We start from the raw sequence: 15,684 nt of genomic DNA, 5'->3' as shown, positions 1-15,684 counted from the left end.
CCCCCAAGCTGTCCGAGTTGCATATGTCCATCGTTTTTCAGACAAACACATTTTCGGATATTTTAGAAAATGTTTTAGATCTTTCAGTTGATTAAATGTAATGTTACGGGGTCCACCCATAGTCCACGACCTTCAAGTCCAAAAAAGTGCATCCATCCTTCACAAATTAAATCCAAACGGCTCCAGGATGATAAACAAAGGTCTTCTGAGGGTAATCCATGCGGTGTTGTTGTAGAAATATCCATATTTAAAACTGTATTAATGAAAATAAATACCTTCCTGTAGCGCCGCCATCTTAGACTCATCTGTATTCAGGAGAGAGCATTAGCGTAGTGTACGCACTTTTCTTAGTGACGTATGACAAATTCGGAGGGCGGGGGCACAGAGCAGCAGCAGAGTAGCCTCCGTAGGCTGCGTAAGCTCTCATCCTGAATGCGTACGCGACTAAGATGGCGGTGCTACCGGAAGGTAGTTATTTTTGTTAATAAAGTTTTAAATATGGATATTTCTACAACAACACCGCGCGGATTACCCTCAGAAGACCTTTGTTTATCATCCTGGAGCCGTTTGGATTTAATTTGTGAAGGATGGACGCACTTTTTTCGACTTGAAGGTCGTGGACCCCATAACATTACATTTAATCAACTGAAAGATCTAAAACATTTTCTAAAATATCCGAAAATGTGTTTTTCTGAAAAACGATGGACATATACAACTCGGACAGCTTGGGGGTGAGTAAATCATGGGTTTAATATCATTTTTGGCCGAACTATCCCTTTAAGCATTTGGTCATGCCCAACAAAATTGTTGCCTATGGCGTCTTATTACCCTGACCTTAGGGATTGGTCAGAAGAAGGGTTACAGCTCTGGCGGTGTCTCGGACACTTCATCAGACAAATGAGTGCTTATATGCCATTATCAAAAAAGGATATTTGCACTGGCTCTCACACCCATGTGGAACGTGATGATTGATGGTCACGTGTCGCTTTTAGTTCCCCCTTCAGCCAAAGTTTCACTCTAGCTAGTGAAGTGAAATTAAGAACTAATACATCTTGCCTGTACTTGAACTTGCACGTTCACAGTGTCGTATACATTAAATTATTTAAAACAATATTGTTTGAAATCTACCTTTACGCTCGTACCTCCCCCAAACCTTATGACAAGGTACTAAATGTACACCGCGCTAAAAACCTCAATAGAGGAAGGAAACGCTTGTCATTACAGCTTTAGCTGTCGTCGGTCAAAATCGGAGGATGTCCTGGTTTGGTGGAGCTTATCTAGAGAGGAAGAGATACACGGAGAGAGAGAGAGAGCGTGAGGGGGTGGTGGTTGTGCGTCTCAGAGACTCCACACGCTTGATGTAGCTTCTAGCCACAGCTGAGAGAGAGCGAGAGTGAGCGAGCGATCGCGTGGTCCAATGGGAGTTGACAGCTTAAACGCAGAAAATCCCCCAGGCCACTTGGCACTCAATTAATGATGTTTCTGGCTCCGTGGTTCTCAGGCATATGTAGCTGAATCTCAACTTGGCCCAGTAGAATTTCAGCTGTGTATTCTTAAAAAGAAAACCACTCGCCTGTCACATTAATGTATTCATCGCATTGTGTTTTCGGAGAAATATTATATCCACCTGAGTTTGGTTGTGAAATTAAGCGAAACCTTGTTGTAGTTGCTTATAAGAGGTTGCATTATTATTGCTTACACTTGAAGATCTAATCAAACTCCCAACCCTGTAGTATTAGACTTCACCCATAACTTGTCTTGTTTGAGATGTGAACATGAATGGTATTCCAAATCCAGCAGCTTGTTGGGGAGAAGTGTATTACTACTGTCTAAGCATTCAGATTTAGGATTTTTACTTGGTGGATGATGGATGAAATTTTTTTTTGATACTGTAGACTTGCATCTTATCTATAGGGATCAGAATATCACAGGTTTTTTTTACTTTAAGCCACTATCCAGAACACCCTAGCAACTGCCATTTAGACATAAAACCATTTACATTGACTTTTAGTGGTTGAACTTGGAACTGCAGACTAAATTCAAAGTATTGGATATGTTTTTTTCCATGCCCACCTCTCGGGTTGACAGATATATACAGGAGCGCAACTGACAATAGAAAGCATAAGCTCATTGTTACGTGTGCAATGTTTTTTGTTTGCTGCAAATTACAAACCTGCTTGTGTGGATTTTTATAACTTAATCTGTTGCTCATTTTAAGGGGTTGTGTCCTCTGGAGGTCGCATTTGTGTCCATTGCTGTCTTATTTAAGCAAAAGTAGGGCTGGGCGATATGGCCCAAAAATTATAATGGTTTTTATTTTATTTATTTATTTTTATTAGACGATAATTCATTCTTATCGATAAATTAGACGGGAATAAAGATTTGTCATTTAACGGCAGATTTTTGCTCCTGACTGAAATTTGTAAAAACCAGACAGTTAATTATAGTTTAAAACTACTTTTCATTCAGAATCAGAACATGACACATACTTTCCAAATAATTGATCAATTGAGGTAGAAGACTGTACTCACCTTGTTTTACTTTTCAGGCATCTGTATTAAATGTAAATACATTAGTTACACAAATATGGCGCTGGGAGAATGAAAGGGACATGTTTTTAAATTTAGCACATTAAATTTGTTGATATATCTTTCGCGCTTTATGGCAGGGTGGACATATAATTACTTGACATGTTAAATCTGAGTGATTTCTTAAGTTATTTACATCTGCTGGCTGTGTACGAATTGTCGTGAAAACACGCGTTATTCGCCTCAAACGCGTCTTCGCACAAGTTGAAAATTTTCAACTCGAGCGAAAAATTTGCATGATGTGAAGTTAAATCTCGCGAGTAATCTAGAGTGAGTAACACGATGCCCCGTTCTGCGTTGTATAGCAAATTCACACCAGACGCGGAAGAGGCGGTAAGCGCGAGTGATTTACATTGTTTAGTGAATGCAAAGATGCAAATAAGCAAATGAAGCGTTGTCGCGAAAAATGCGTGAGTTGAAAAATCAGAAATTTTGCGGATATTTGCACCGCGTTAACCAATCAGAGGCTTGCTATAGTACTGATGTGATTACAGGAAGCGAGCGGAGTCGCAAAAGCCCCTCCCATGAAGCGAATTTCCACGTGAAGGTCTCGAATGACTTGGATTTCACGTCACTTTAAGGCCCAAGACAGTCTGCTTTTAAGTTTTAATATACTGGTTCACACCAGACACGGAAGAGGCGGCAAGCGTGTGTGATTTACATGTTAAGTGAATGCAAAGACGCGAATAGGCATCCTGCAGCACGGCGCAAATTGAGCGTTGCCGCAGGAAACACACGAGTTGAAAAATCTGAATTTTGGCGGATATTCACGCAACGTTAACCAATCAGAGGCTTGCTCTAGTAGTGACGTGATTACAGAAAGCGAGCGGAGTTGCAGAAGCCCCTCCCATGATGCAAATTTCTGCGAAAAGGTCTCAAATGACTAGAATTTCACGCATGAATGAAGCGAGTAAACTAAAAATGTTCAAGCGTCCATCTACGCGCAAATAGCGGGTTTTTGCCGCCTCTACTGCGTCTGGTGTGAATGCACAGTAAAAAAAATACATCAGCTATACACGCTGATAAATAGATGTCAAGTGCGTTGCCTTGCTGTGAGAACGCGCAGTCGCACACTCGTACAGTATATTCACTGCAGTGGTGGATCCGCTGTCTTTCTCAGCTTTTCAAAATTTTAAATATTCTGTAAATGTACTTTTTATAGCTGTGTGGACGTGTGCTCGCGCAAGGCGGATCCTGGAAGAAAGTACACTGTCCCTTTTTTGTCCGCTGTGTTCCGGCTTTGACAAAACCTGCTCGCGTCCAACATTACACAAATTACGTTGTTATTTTATTTGATGGCTGAGTTATAGTGGGTTTTAAAAATGACTGAACCTAAAATGTACCAAATTCCGTGACGTTCTGCGTTGTACAGGAAATTCCATTTTTATGCTTTGATTCCGTGATTCCGTTCGCGTTTTCCGCATCCCGGAAATCATAGGGCCCTACTAATAAATTAATAACTTGCCTCAACTTAATTCACTCCTCCAAGGCTAACTGGATCTGTGATTGTAAACCAAAACCTTGTGCGGCATCCAGAAGTGCAGTCTGCAAAATGCCTGCATAGTGCGTAAACATTATCGTTCACTTATAACTGTCATTTCCGTTTTATTACAGAAATTACATCACGGGAATTATCATTACCAAATTATTGCTGAGCTGATAAAATACACTAGTGGGTAAATTGGCAGTGGGCGGGATCACATACAGACCGACATGAAAGGCACAATTTAAAAAGAGAATAACTGGTTACAACATTGTTTTTTACAGAAACAGATATGTAAACTTAGCATGTTTACTAAATATCTACGGATAATATAGTGTATTTTTTTATTTAGTGCAGCCATAAATCTATATACAGCTCCTTTAATAAAACAATTGTGAGGGATCATCCTTCATTTCACCATTTTTGTCTCAGGGGCCATTTTTGCATCCTCTGTTATTTCAGTAATCCTTAAGTGCAATAAAACATCAGCTTCCAGTGTCTACAGGCCCAGTGAAATTCACACTGAAAGGCTCATGGTGGTTCGCGTGAAGGTTCTATATCCAGTCTCATCCCAGCGGCCCTGTCACGCACTTGTCAGTTCTTTAAGTGGGCAGAGGATCAATACATCACCTGCTGCATTTCCTTAAGCAGTCTCATACAGACGGCCTGTTTGCGCTGTAGAAAAATAACCTCTGCGCCAGCACACCGAATATTAGCTTCTTACCACCTAAGGGTCAGCGCGAAAAGCAGCAAAAGGAAAAGGAAGACGAGGGCTAAGGAAGCGAAATCAACCACCTCCGTTTCTTCCTAGCTCTTTTCAAGTGAAAATGTAAAGCCATGTGTCAATTTGAAACTCTGGAAGAGCTACACCGTTAGCGCTTTGCCTCGGTCCGGGGGTGAAGTCGGCACTTATTAAAGGTGCGTAACTCGGGGTCAAAAGCAGCAAGCCGGCAGCATACGATTAAAATGTAATGAAAGGAATCTCGGCTGGAGATTTGCGGGTCCAAAGAAGGCAGAAGATTATTTTATCCCCATTGATGTGCTGTTGCATCATGTGCCGGCTCTGGCATAGAATATCTAGACTTCAAGCTACAATAGCCTAAACTGCACGACCATTTTATAACAGAGGTGCTCATTTTGGAACAGGTTTTATTAAGTTTAACTAGTTTAACTAATACAATAAATTACTGCAAGAAATTCTTGCACACTACGCCTTTAAAAATAAAGGTACTTAGAAGGTTCCTCACAGCAAAGCCTTTTTTGGTTTCTTAAAGAACCATTCAGGGAAAAGGATCTTAAAAGATTTAGTCAATTTTCTTTAAAAAAATCAAAAAATTTACTCACCACCATGTCATCCAAAATGTTGATGTCTTTCTTTGTTCAGTCGAGAAGAAATTATGTTTTTTGAGGAAAACATTCCAGGATTTTTCTCATTTTAATGGACTTTAATGGACCTTTTAATGCAGTTTAAAATTGCAGTTTCAAAGGACTCTAAATGATCTCAAACGAGGGTCTTATCTAGCGAAACGATTGTTATCGGTTTATTTTTTAAAAATATGAACTTTTAAATCACAACTTCTCGTCTTCCTACGGCTGTGTGACGCGCCAGCGCGTCGACTAAATCGACTGAACAAAGAAAGAAATCAACATTTTGGATGACATGGTGCTGAGTAAATTGTGCTGTGTTATTCTGTCATCTTTTCTCCCTTTTTTTCCCAAAGCGCAATAAACGCCACTTCCCTTTTCTGCAAAATGCAATAAATCTGCTCAACAAATCACCATTCCACGCATTGTAAACAAACAATGGCGGCGCATTAAATACACAGAATCCTAGTTTTCCTCATCTTGTACTTTGTGATCAACAAACAAACAAAAACAAAATAAATACTTTAAAGGCATTGATAAACCTGTGGTGGTTTTCTGTGGCGGAAAAAGAAACGTAAGCCATCAACATCTAATAATTTACGCGAGAGGCACTCTGGAGACGGAAAAATGTCGGTTGCTTGTTCTCCCGATATCATCAAGCTTCTGTCATGCTAACACATTGACCCAAGGGGATCTTATGAAAAACTTTCCATTATTTTACTCGAAGCCAACGAAATCAAGCAGGACCAAAACATTTTACAGCTAAAACAACTAAAAGTATCTTGCACGTCAAAAAATTATGCGAAAGTAGGGAATACTCTGTGTGCTTTTAAAGCTGACTTGGGGTTAGGATTCATTATATCGCACAGCGGAGTGCCCCGGACAACTATTGTAGATGCTGCCATAAGTGTTGTAGTCAAGACCACCTAAACCGAGACCAAGTCATGACGAAGACCAAGACAGGCCAAGACCAAGACTTTAAAAGGTCGAGACCAAGTCAAGACCAAGACCATTGCAAGTCACTGTATTAAAACACTTATGATAAAATGTGGAATATGCATATGATTAGGCGCTTCTTATCTGTGTGCGTGCGTGCGTGTGTGCCATCAGAGAAGTTGATAAAATAATCAAAGGCATTGCGGATATGTGGGAATTTATCTTTGTCTATAAGCAAATAAAAGTGAACAAACACTAAAGAGCTGAAATCAACTTAACCATTTATTATGAACTGTTTTTCCATGGCTTGCCATCCACTTAACCCAATGCAGGTGTTTTTAGTAATAAAATAAAAAAAATTGAGAGAAACTTAAACAATGCCAACATCATATGCCAAACCTGAATAAACTGCATAAAATTGATGATAAAAAATAAATTTGTGATGTGCCATCAGTTGTGGTCTTGACCGGTCTTGAAATAAAATTCTGAGTCCTCTTTGTCTGAGACCGAGACGAGACGAGAGTAAAATTGCGGCCGAGACCAAGACCTTTAAAAAGTGGTCTTGAGACCTACAACATTAGCTGCCATATATTTTAATAGTCTACCACTACCACATATAGTCTACCACTACCATATATATATATATATACACATACCACATGTGATGATTCGTTTTCTCTAAAATGCACACCTAACCTGTCAAAATGTCTTAAAATAACCACCAAAGCAATGTTTGTGGTAACCGTGGTATAAGTCTATTCGGTGGTATAAGCGGACTAATTGACTCCGGTTACGTGTCGTGCCACATTACCACCTTGAGTGTGCATTATTTTCGAATATGTCAATGGCCCGTCGCCAATTATTCCTTAGAGAGAGAGAGAGAGAGAGAGAGAGAGAGAGAGAGACTTAATTGGGATTTGGGGGTACAGTGAACACTGACCTGTGGGGAGACTGGGTTTGAACCTGTCACTAGTATCACTGTGGCATCAGCATGGTGGCTCTGCCAGTCTCTGTCTTTCTCTTTTCCTCGCATACAAAAACACACACAAACACACATTTCTCCCCTGCTGGAGACAGTTCCATAGCGCCGTGTAGACCTGCTGGCTGGCAGAATTTTTAAAGAGCACGAAGGTTTAAAGACAGAAACCCCTGGGGAGGAATCCCACCAGCTTGGAAAGGGAAAGGGGGAGTTTGCTGTCTGCCTGTCTCTCTCTCTCTCTCTCTCTCTCTCTCTCTCTCTGTTTTCCCGTATCTCTCTTTGTCTGTCTGTCGGGATGCCTGTCTGTCTTTCAGTTTTCTCTTCCTTTCGTTCACTTTCACCCCCTGCTTTCCTGGTATTTCTTCCGTTCCTCTTTCTCACAGCGTATCTTTTAACCCCCTCCCCACACTCTGGCATTGACAGATTGAAGAAATGCTTTTCACTCGCTCACCCAGAGCATCGCTTAGTTCCCTCACACAACATATTCTTCCTTTTTCTCCTTTTCTCTCATTCCGAGCTTCTCAGTCTCGCTGTTCCCATCGAAATATTCGACACAAACGTTCACGTCACCTAGTAACATTGGCTGCTTTCAGTGCTGCTGAATGTGGCCCATATCTGATTTTTTTCTCCTTAGAAATGTGGCACACATGGATGACAGTGTGAATAAAAATGTCTAGTTTAGTGTGATTTTGTTCATTATAAATGTGTCCACTTTTACATTAGATGCATGCTTATTGGCTGTATGTTACTGTCAGGTTGGAAATTATTATTGGTTTTTAAGATTTAGGCCATCGTTGTAATTGCACTAATAATGCAACCTTCCAGAAAGGTTTTGTATACTATACTGGTATGTAGGGTTCCCACAGGTCCTTGAAATACTTTAAAGTTTGTGAATTTGTGGAAACAATTAAAGGCCCTGTGAAGTTTTTGAAAACATACATGCATAGATACAGGTCATTGAAAGTGCTTGAATCTATTTTATGCAAGAATTTTTCTGAAAAAAAAAATCCATATTATTCCCTGTGCGCAGTGTAGGATAATATCATACAAATTCTGGACTTTTTAAGCACACGTGCTAAACTGTTCGCTTTAAATGGTTATATCTTCTGTATGTGAATGTTGATTCATACCAAAATGTTTTGTTGCATAGTTTGACACATGAAAACGCCTCTGGTTACGTATGTAACTGTTGTTTCCTGAGAAGGGAACGAGACGCTGTGTCTCCCTTGCCATACATCCTGCGTCCCTGTAACGCAGTCTTTGGCAATATTTCAGATAGCGATATACTTCCTGGCTTCCGCGACACCCTGTCTTTGTTGTTAAGCCTCACCATTGGTAGAATCTGATATACACATTCAGACGCACTTACCTGGAGGAGTCCCCAAAGTGTCACCGCAGTGATGCAGCACAAGTTCCCTCGAAAGGGAACTGTAACAATGTATCTTAAAAAATAACACGATGTAACCTTGCTCTCACTTGAAATGTGTCCCCACATTTAGCCCTTGAATTTGAGGATATTGTACCTTGAAAGTCCTTGAAAGGTCCTTGAATTTGAAGTTAACTAGGGTGTGGGAACCCAAAAAGCAGCCCCTTCAAATGACAGGTTTGGAGTTGCAAGGCTTCTTTGGCCAACATGAGTACCAGACCACCATATAGCAACAGGACCAAACATCTTGTTTAAACTTTTGGCCATGTAATGTTTATATATAACGGAAGCCATACTAAAGTTCTTAAAGACCTTGTCTGACCCACACCACCTGCATACATTGCCATATGCTTTCATAAACACGTTAACTTCTGGTGCGAACGTAGCCATTGCACGGGAGCCGTGTGAAGCCCTGAGCTCTGTAGAGCAGCACATCCCCTGATATCATCTACTGCTGAAACCTCTGCTGGATCTGCTCCCATCCAGCCCAGGAGAAGCTCTCATCCTCTGCAGGGAGTTCAGGCAGGGAGCGATAGTGTCTCCCAGCAGCGGTAATAAATGCCGCTGGTGGAGGAGCGAGAGAGAGGGAGATAGAGAAGAATCTGTGATTGCAGGCCTCCGCAGTGGGACCAGGGGGGAATGGAGACTACTGTCTCACTGAGTGATATCCCTGTCTCAACAGTAAATAAATAATGCAGCCTGCAGAGTTCACCCTACCTCCTCCAGTGAGTTGTAAATGCATTAGCTGTTTTATATTCTTTTGTCTTGGGAAAATGGTTGGGAGGGAGGCAGAGGAAGAAAAGGGTACAAGCAAACAACAGGAACGATAGCGACTCGCGTTCCACCTTTTTGCACGATCTGAATCTCCTCCCAGAGCCACTTTGGTGTAGTCCCCTGATCACCTGAATGAATGGCAAAACAGTGAGAAGAAGATGCGTAATGCACACGTGTACAGCGGTTTGGTTTCTGAGACTTTGAGGAGAATTGTGAGAATATTTAACTTGGTTTTTACGATTCTTGATGCATACATGGGCGGCGTGAATGTACCAATACATATTCCTGTTGTTATCGTTTGTGGTTTATTGGTGCACATTATTCCTAGGAAAAACATGTTTTGTCTTTGTAATCTCGAATCAAAATGTAGTCAGATGACGCAACCATCTCCACAACAACTTTCCTTGTGGTGGATGTCACTAAGTTTTATTTAGATTATTATTTATTTTTCTATATTTTTGGGTACTTGTTTTATTTCCTAAATAAGACACAGTTTTTAAGTAAATGGTGAAGCTTGGGAATGTGAAAAGCACATTGCATGCCATTGTTCTTTTTGTGTAATTTTTATATTTCGGCATTACTTTTCAACACATCATTTTATTTAGTTGTTACAATATGGCTTGTCTTCATCTAATTCTTTAAATGCTGGTTCCCCACAGTTTCTTTCCAGCTTGCCATTCCGAATTTAGCTTTTTGTCAAGTCCAAGTGTTACTTCCAGTGCAAAATTCCCGCCGACAACTCAGATTGACGGCAAAGACCGGCATTGACTGGGGCACAGCAGATAGCTCAGGCCAGTGTGGGACCTGCGACAAGTCGCGCATCTGCGAAGGAGACAATTTTATTTACATAGCATCCGTTTGCACGCTCTTCTGCAAAAGGGTGGCACATCTTGGCATAAACACTCGGGAGAAGCGCCTATAGGAGTTAATGATAGTAGCAGTCACATACGGCGGCATCAGGCTTGCATACGCGTGACAGCTTTACTGCCGTACAGTCATCCGCCGCACCACGACATGGCGAGGATGTTTCTGCTGCTGCCAGCGTTCCTCTCTCGCCTGCCAGAGCCTTCAATCTCCTCGCTTGCTCTCTGTATCACACGCTTACTCTCTCACTCTGTCTTTCCCCATCACCACCGCCGCCTCCCACCGTGAAAAACAGCAACCAGTCATAATCCACACTGCGTCTGCATATACGCAAATAAAAACATGCATGCAGGCTAGCACATGTGCACTCCAAATTAAAGGAGTAATTCAACCAAAAACATTGTGGAACAAAAACTAATTTATGCATTTATTTTAATTTATTTTTTGAAGAATATCCCACCATAGAGGATGTCATGGATGTTTTAGTCAATCTCTTGATCCAGTTCACATCTGAATAGATTTGTTTATGCAGAGATTTAGGGTTAGCATAAATAGCAACTTGGTATAGAGGGTATGCAACAACGTCACTTTTTCACGTGACCACGCTGGAGTTGCCCTGTTGAGTGGCAAAACATTCAACAAAATGGCTGGTTTTCATAGCGGCTTATGCGAAATGCCAGTAAAACTGACTATTGTCAGCTTAAATTGGCCTTAACAGTGACCCTAACAACTTGCCAAAAAAAACAGTAGTCCGGTGTGCGACCCCCTTAAGTCATGCACTGTAATAAAACTATTTGTTAGTTCAACTCAAAAAAGTTACTTGGTTCCCTTAAGATTTTGAGTTAATTTAACTTAAAAATATTAGTTAACTCAAACTTATTGTTGTTAACTAATACTTTAAAGAGCCCCAATGGTCCGATTCACAATTTTACATTTTATTTACAATTGGTGTGTGTGTATTAGTACGTTAACGATATGCAAAGGTACAACCCAAAGTAAACGATGACGCGAGTTATCGTCTCCAACGTAAATATCTTTTTGTGGACTACAACAAACACACAGATTGCAGACAACAGTTTACTTCCTGGGATTGGTGATGTAGACAAGATCGACACTATCATAATTCCTCTTGCTTCGGACTCACAGCCTGAAAGTTAACTCCTGTTAGCATTGCATTGTGCGCGAATCTTTCAAACATGGTAAGGAGCGTCATATTTCCTGCTGACGTCAAAGGTATTCAGGTCAATCAAAAGGTACAGATTAGCTGGCCAATCAGGGACACCGAGCTTTTCAAATCCGTGCGTTTCAGGAAGAGAGTGAAATCTTGAGCTACAAAAATGTACGGTATGTGGAAAAAAGTGTGTTTTTTACAATAAACCACGCAAACATATTGCATTATACCAAATACACAAAATAACATTGTTTTTAGCAATGAAATAGGTGCTCTTTAAGTTGAATTAAGGTAACTTACTTTTTAAGTTGAACCAACTTTTTTTTTAACAGTGTTGAGGTTAGAAACGATGGTGATGGTGAATGAATGATTTAAATATTTTTTGTAAACTATTCCTTTAAAGCAAAAAAATACTGTATGTAGTTGTTTATGGTATTACACACAGTCGTATATCGGACAGTCACATCTGAACTACCCAGCCCCTCCCCAAACACATACAAACACTGTTCTTTGAATGGTGGCAGCTTGTTATACTTTGAGCAGGGGATCACTGGCAGTTCCCCATGGCTAGGCTACAGTACAGACCTGGCCAGACGTGGCCGACCCATATGGTGCAGAGCTGGCTATGCAAATCCATATGCTACTGGTGCAAGGACTCTCCCTTTGGGGCAACGTGGGAAGGTAAAGCCCTGAAGGCTGAGCCTCCTTTCTCCCCCTCTATGCCTCCTCTGAACCCCCGGTGTAGCTCAACCATTGTCCCAGCAATCTGCCGTCACTTTGGTCGAACTCACACCTTACCCGAGCTCAATGAGAGCGGTCATTGAGCTAATGGCCGCTAATTATTTTAGCCTCCCCTTCACATCGGTGATTTCGGTGTCAAGTCCATTCATTCGCTCATTACTTGGCTATTATTGGTCAGCTATTGTTCATCTTAACGAACAGTTGTTGAGATGAAGTTCTTTGTGACTGGATTAGCGTGTGTTAGGGGGCTTTGGTCAAACTTTAACGATAATTAGACTCAAGATTTTTGCTTGAAAGATACAAAAAATCCCAAGGGCTACATTGAACAAGCGCTATGCTCTATGTATATACAGGTGCGGAAAAAATTAAGAGACCACTTTTAAGTTTTTCTATATTTACTATTTATAAGTATGTGTTTAAGTCATATGGAAAAAAAGATGGACGACGCCCGTTCGCGCTCTTCCATTGGTGAAAAGTGAAGACGTCAGTGTCCTGATACGGCGATGACATTTTGGGTCTTGAGTCTGCGCAGTATCGATTTTGGGACCAGTCCTGCTCAGTAGTGAGCAGGAAGTAAAGCCGCGAAAGCAAGGCCCCGCCCAGAATGCGCATATCACAGCTGTCAATCATGATGTGACACCACCATTTTTATAGCATTAAATTACTAACTAAAAACTAACTTATTTTAAAAACAAACACTTGAATTTACATCAGCGTGATAAAAACTACAGAAACCAGCTTTGGAAAACAGATAATTGAAGTGTAATTAAATTGTTTATTTGGTCCCACTGAATAACATGGGGAGGTGGGGCTTATGAACTATACTGGGACCAGTTACTGGAGGGCGATCGAGACGTTTTGGCTTCACTTTCAGGGCTTGTGCGGCACACTTGGTTTAAGTAAAATCATACGTTTTGTTTAGAGTTGCATAACGATTAATCGCGATTAATCTATAGCAGAATAAAAGTTTACATCATATATATTAGTGTGTACAGGGCTCCAGCATTTTGCCACCAAAATTTTGAAAGTGTGCCATTGCATTTTACATCCAGTCGCACATGTGCGACCAGTAAATTTGACTTTTTTGTGATGTGACACTGAATTTGAAACAGCACATTGTACTTTCTGCATCAAGCATTAAAGGATTTTTAAGGAATACAGTGAAATTTAGTAGAAATGTAAATATATTTGGATAGCATGTTGATTTACAGTGTGTGTCCCTAAATTTTCTGGTTGCGCCCCTAAAATTTTCAGTTACGGGCCACTGGGCTCCTAGTGAAAAAAGTTAGTCTGGAGCCCTGGTGTACTGTGTATAATAACTTTGTATGGGTAAATGCACACACACATGCATGTATATATTTAAGAAATGTTTACATGTGTATATACATTTGTATATTTATGTATAATTTGTATTATATATAAATACTTAATATATAAATATATATTTTTTCAAAATTATATATGCATTTTTATATACATAATTATTATACAGAGTTCACACACATATATGGTGTAAACAAAAACTTTTATTCTGCTATAGATTAATCGCGATTAATCATTATGCATCCCTACTACCGACAACTTTTCTGCCAAGTTCCTAATAAAATAATGTTTTTATTTGCATTTATTTACTAAAAACTGAAATGGGAAAACATGGTCCAAATAACAAAAAAGAAGTGCAGTGTGGTGGTTTTCGATCTTGATTACTGCAGAGAAAACAAGTTCAAATTCATTTCTCAATAACAAAATGCAAATGTTTTTATTTGTATTTTTTTTACAAATTTCAGAAATATACATTTTATGGATTAACCCTGATTTTCAATCAAATTTTTCACTGTACATTGCTGTTGGGGTGACTTTTTGTCTCTCAAAAGGTTTGCTTTTGTTAAAATTCAGCAGACACTGGACAGAAAGGGTCGTAATACACTTAGAAATGGTGTGCATTTATCTAAAAATAATGCATACCGGTGAAACATTTCTCAACTAATCAGAATAAAGCATTCAACTTAATTTTATATCACAGGATATTGTGTCCATGTAACTCAAGAGGATTGCATTCGCAGTACAAAAGGTCATAGGAAACCCACATATTGATTAAACCTTGTTATGCACTTAAGTCACTTTGGACTGTCAAATTAATTAATTTGCACATATTACTTTCAATAAATATGCTATAGCATAAAGTAAATAAGTCTGTGACTCTATATAGAAGTTACTAAAGAGATGCAAACACAACCAGTATTGAACTCATTTGCATCTGTAATGATAGCTGTAATATCATTCTTGTCTTGTGTTTTGTCTCTCTCTAGGATGTCCTGCAGACAGTGCCAAAGTTTTGCTTCCCGTTCGACATGGAAAGGTAGGATTCCCCCGCATTCACCTCTTGTCACGCTTCCAGAAAATAACACTTAATGAACGTGTGAATTGGGAAAGATGAGAGGATGTTGTTTAAACAACACGCGCTTTCACACATACACAAGAGTTTTACTCACGTAAATGAGTCATAGGGTGGGGCCAAGCACCTCATTTGATTCCAGCAATGTCATCTTCGAGGGGTCTTCGAAATAAAGCCCCTTTATAGAATTTTAAATCTCCACCTCTTGTAAACCATGTGCGTGATACCAGGCATTTACGTCTGCTGAATAAATGCATTTTTCGCACTAAAAACAGTGCTGTTGTATAGTTTATTTCACTTCCTCCCAGTTCAAGCTATACTGCTGCCATCTAGTGGAGAGGAACTAAATTGTCACTTTTGGTCTGAAATGAGAGATATAGAAGTGTAAAATGAGCCTTTATTTTGATTATAATCTTTTAACCTTTTGTAATTGATATTGTTAAGATATTTTAACTGAATTAAAAGAGCAAATGAAATTTAAGTTTGTGTAAATAATTAAATAATAATAATAATAATAATCATAAAATAATACATATTATAATAATAAAATAAAATGTTATTTGCAATCTATGTAAATGTTAATGAGCATTATACATGCTCATGTATATTTTATTTATTAGTAGAGTCTTTGTGAAACTGTGTGTGTGTGTGTGTGTGTGTGTGTGTGTGTGTGTGTGTGTGTGTGTGTGTGTGTGTGTGTGTGTGTGTGTGTGTGTCATCTGTGCAGAGTGTCTCAGACTCAGGTGGGCCAGAACTTCACATTTGTGCTCACGGACATCGAAAGCAAGCAGAGGTTTGGTTTCTGTCGATTGACCTCCGGCTGCAGGGTCTGCATCTGTTTGCTGAGGTAAGTGATCATTGCTATGTGTCACATCTGGCTTTTTGTCTGCATTTAAAGATTATTCCTTTGATTTAAACATTTTGTATTTAGAAAAAGTGTTCAAATATGTGACCCTGTTAGT

The 15,684-nt window shown here is 39.8% G+C and overlaps 1 protein-coding gene across 2 annotated transcripts in view; it reads left to right on the top strand.

Annotated features, from left to right (window-relative positions):
* Nucleotides 1-15,684, top strand: part of dennd1b (DENN/MADD domain containing 1B) — a 151,702-nt gene that overhangs the window by 54,659 nt on the left and 81,359 nt on the right. For both annotated transcript variants that reach the window (XM_065259515.2, XM_065259516.2), the window contains exons 4-5: nt 14,637-14,686; nt 15,450-15,569. In XM_065259515.2, the coding sequence (XP_065115587.2) occupies nt 14,637-14,686; nt 15,450-15,569 (170 nt within the window). The remainder of the gene's footprint in view (nt 1-14,636; nt 14,687-15,449; nt 15,570-15,684) is intronic.

This window comes from Paramisgurnus dabryanus, chromosome 24 (genome assembly GCF_030506205.2).
Source record: "Paramisgurnus dabryanus chromosome 24, PD_genome_1.1, whole genome shotgun sequence".
NCBI classification, from domain to species: domain Eukaryota; kingdom Metazoa; phylum Chordata; class Actinopteri; order Cypriniformes; family Cobitidae; genus Paramisgurnus; species Paramisgurnus dabryanus.
This window is presented reverse-complemented; position numbering and strand designations above follow the sequence as displayed.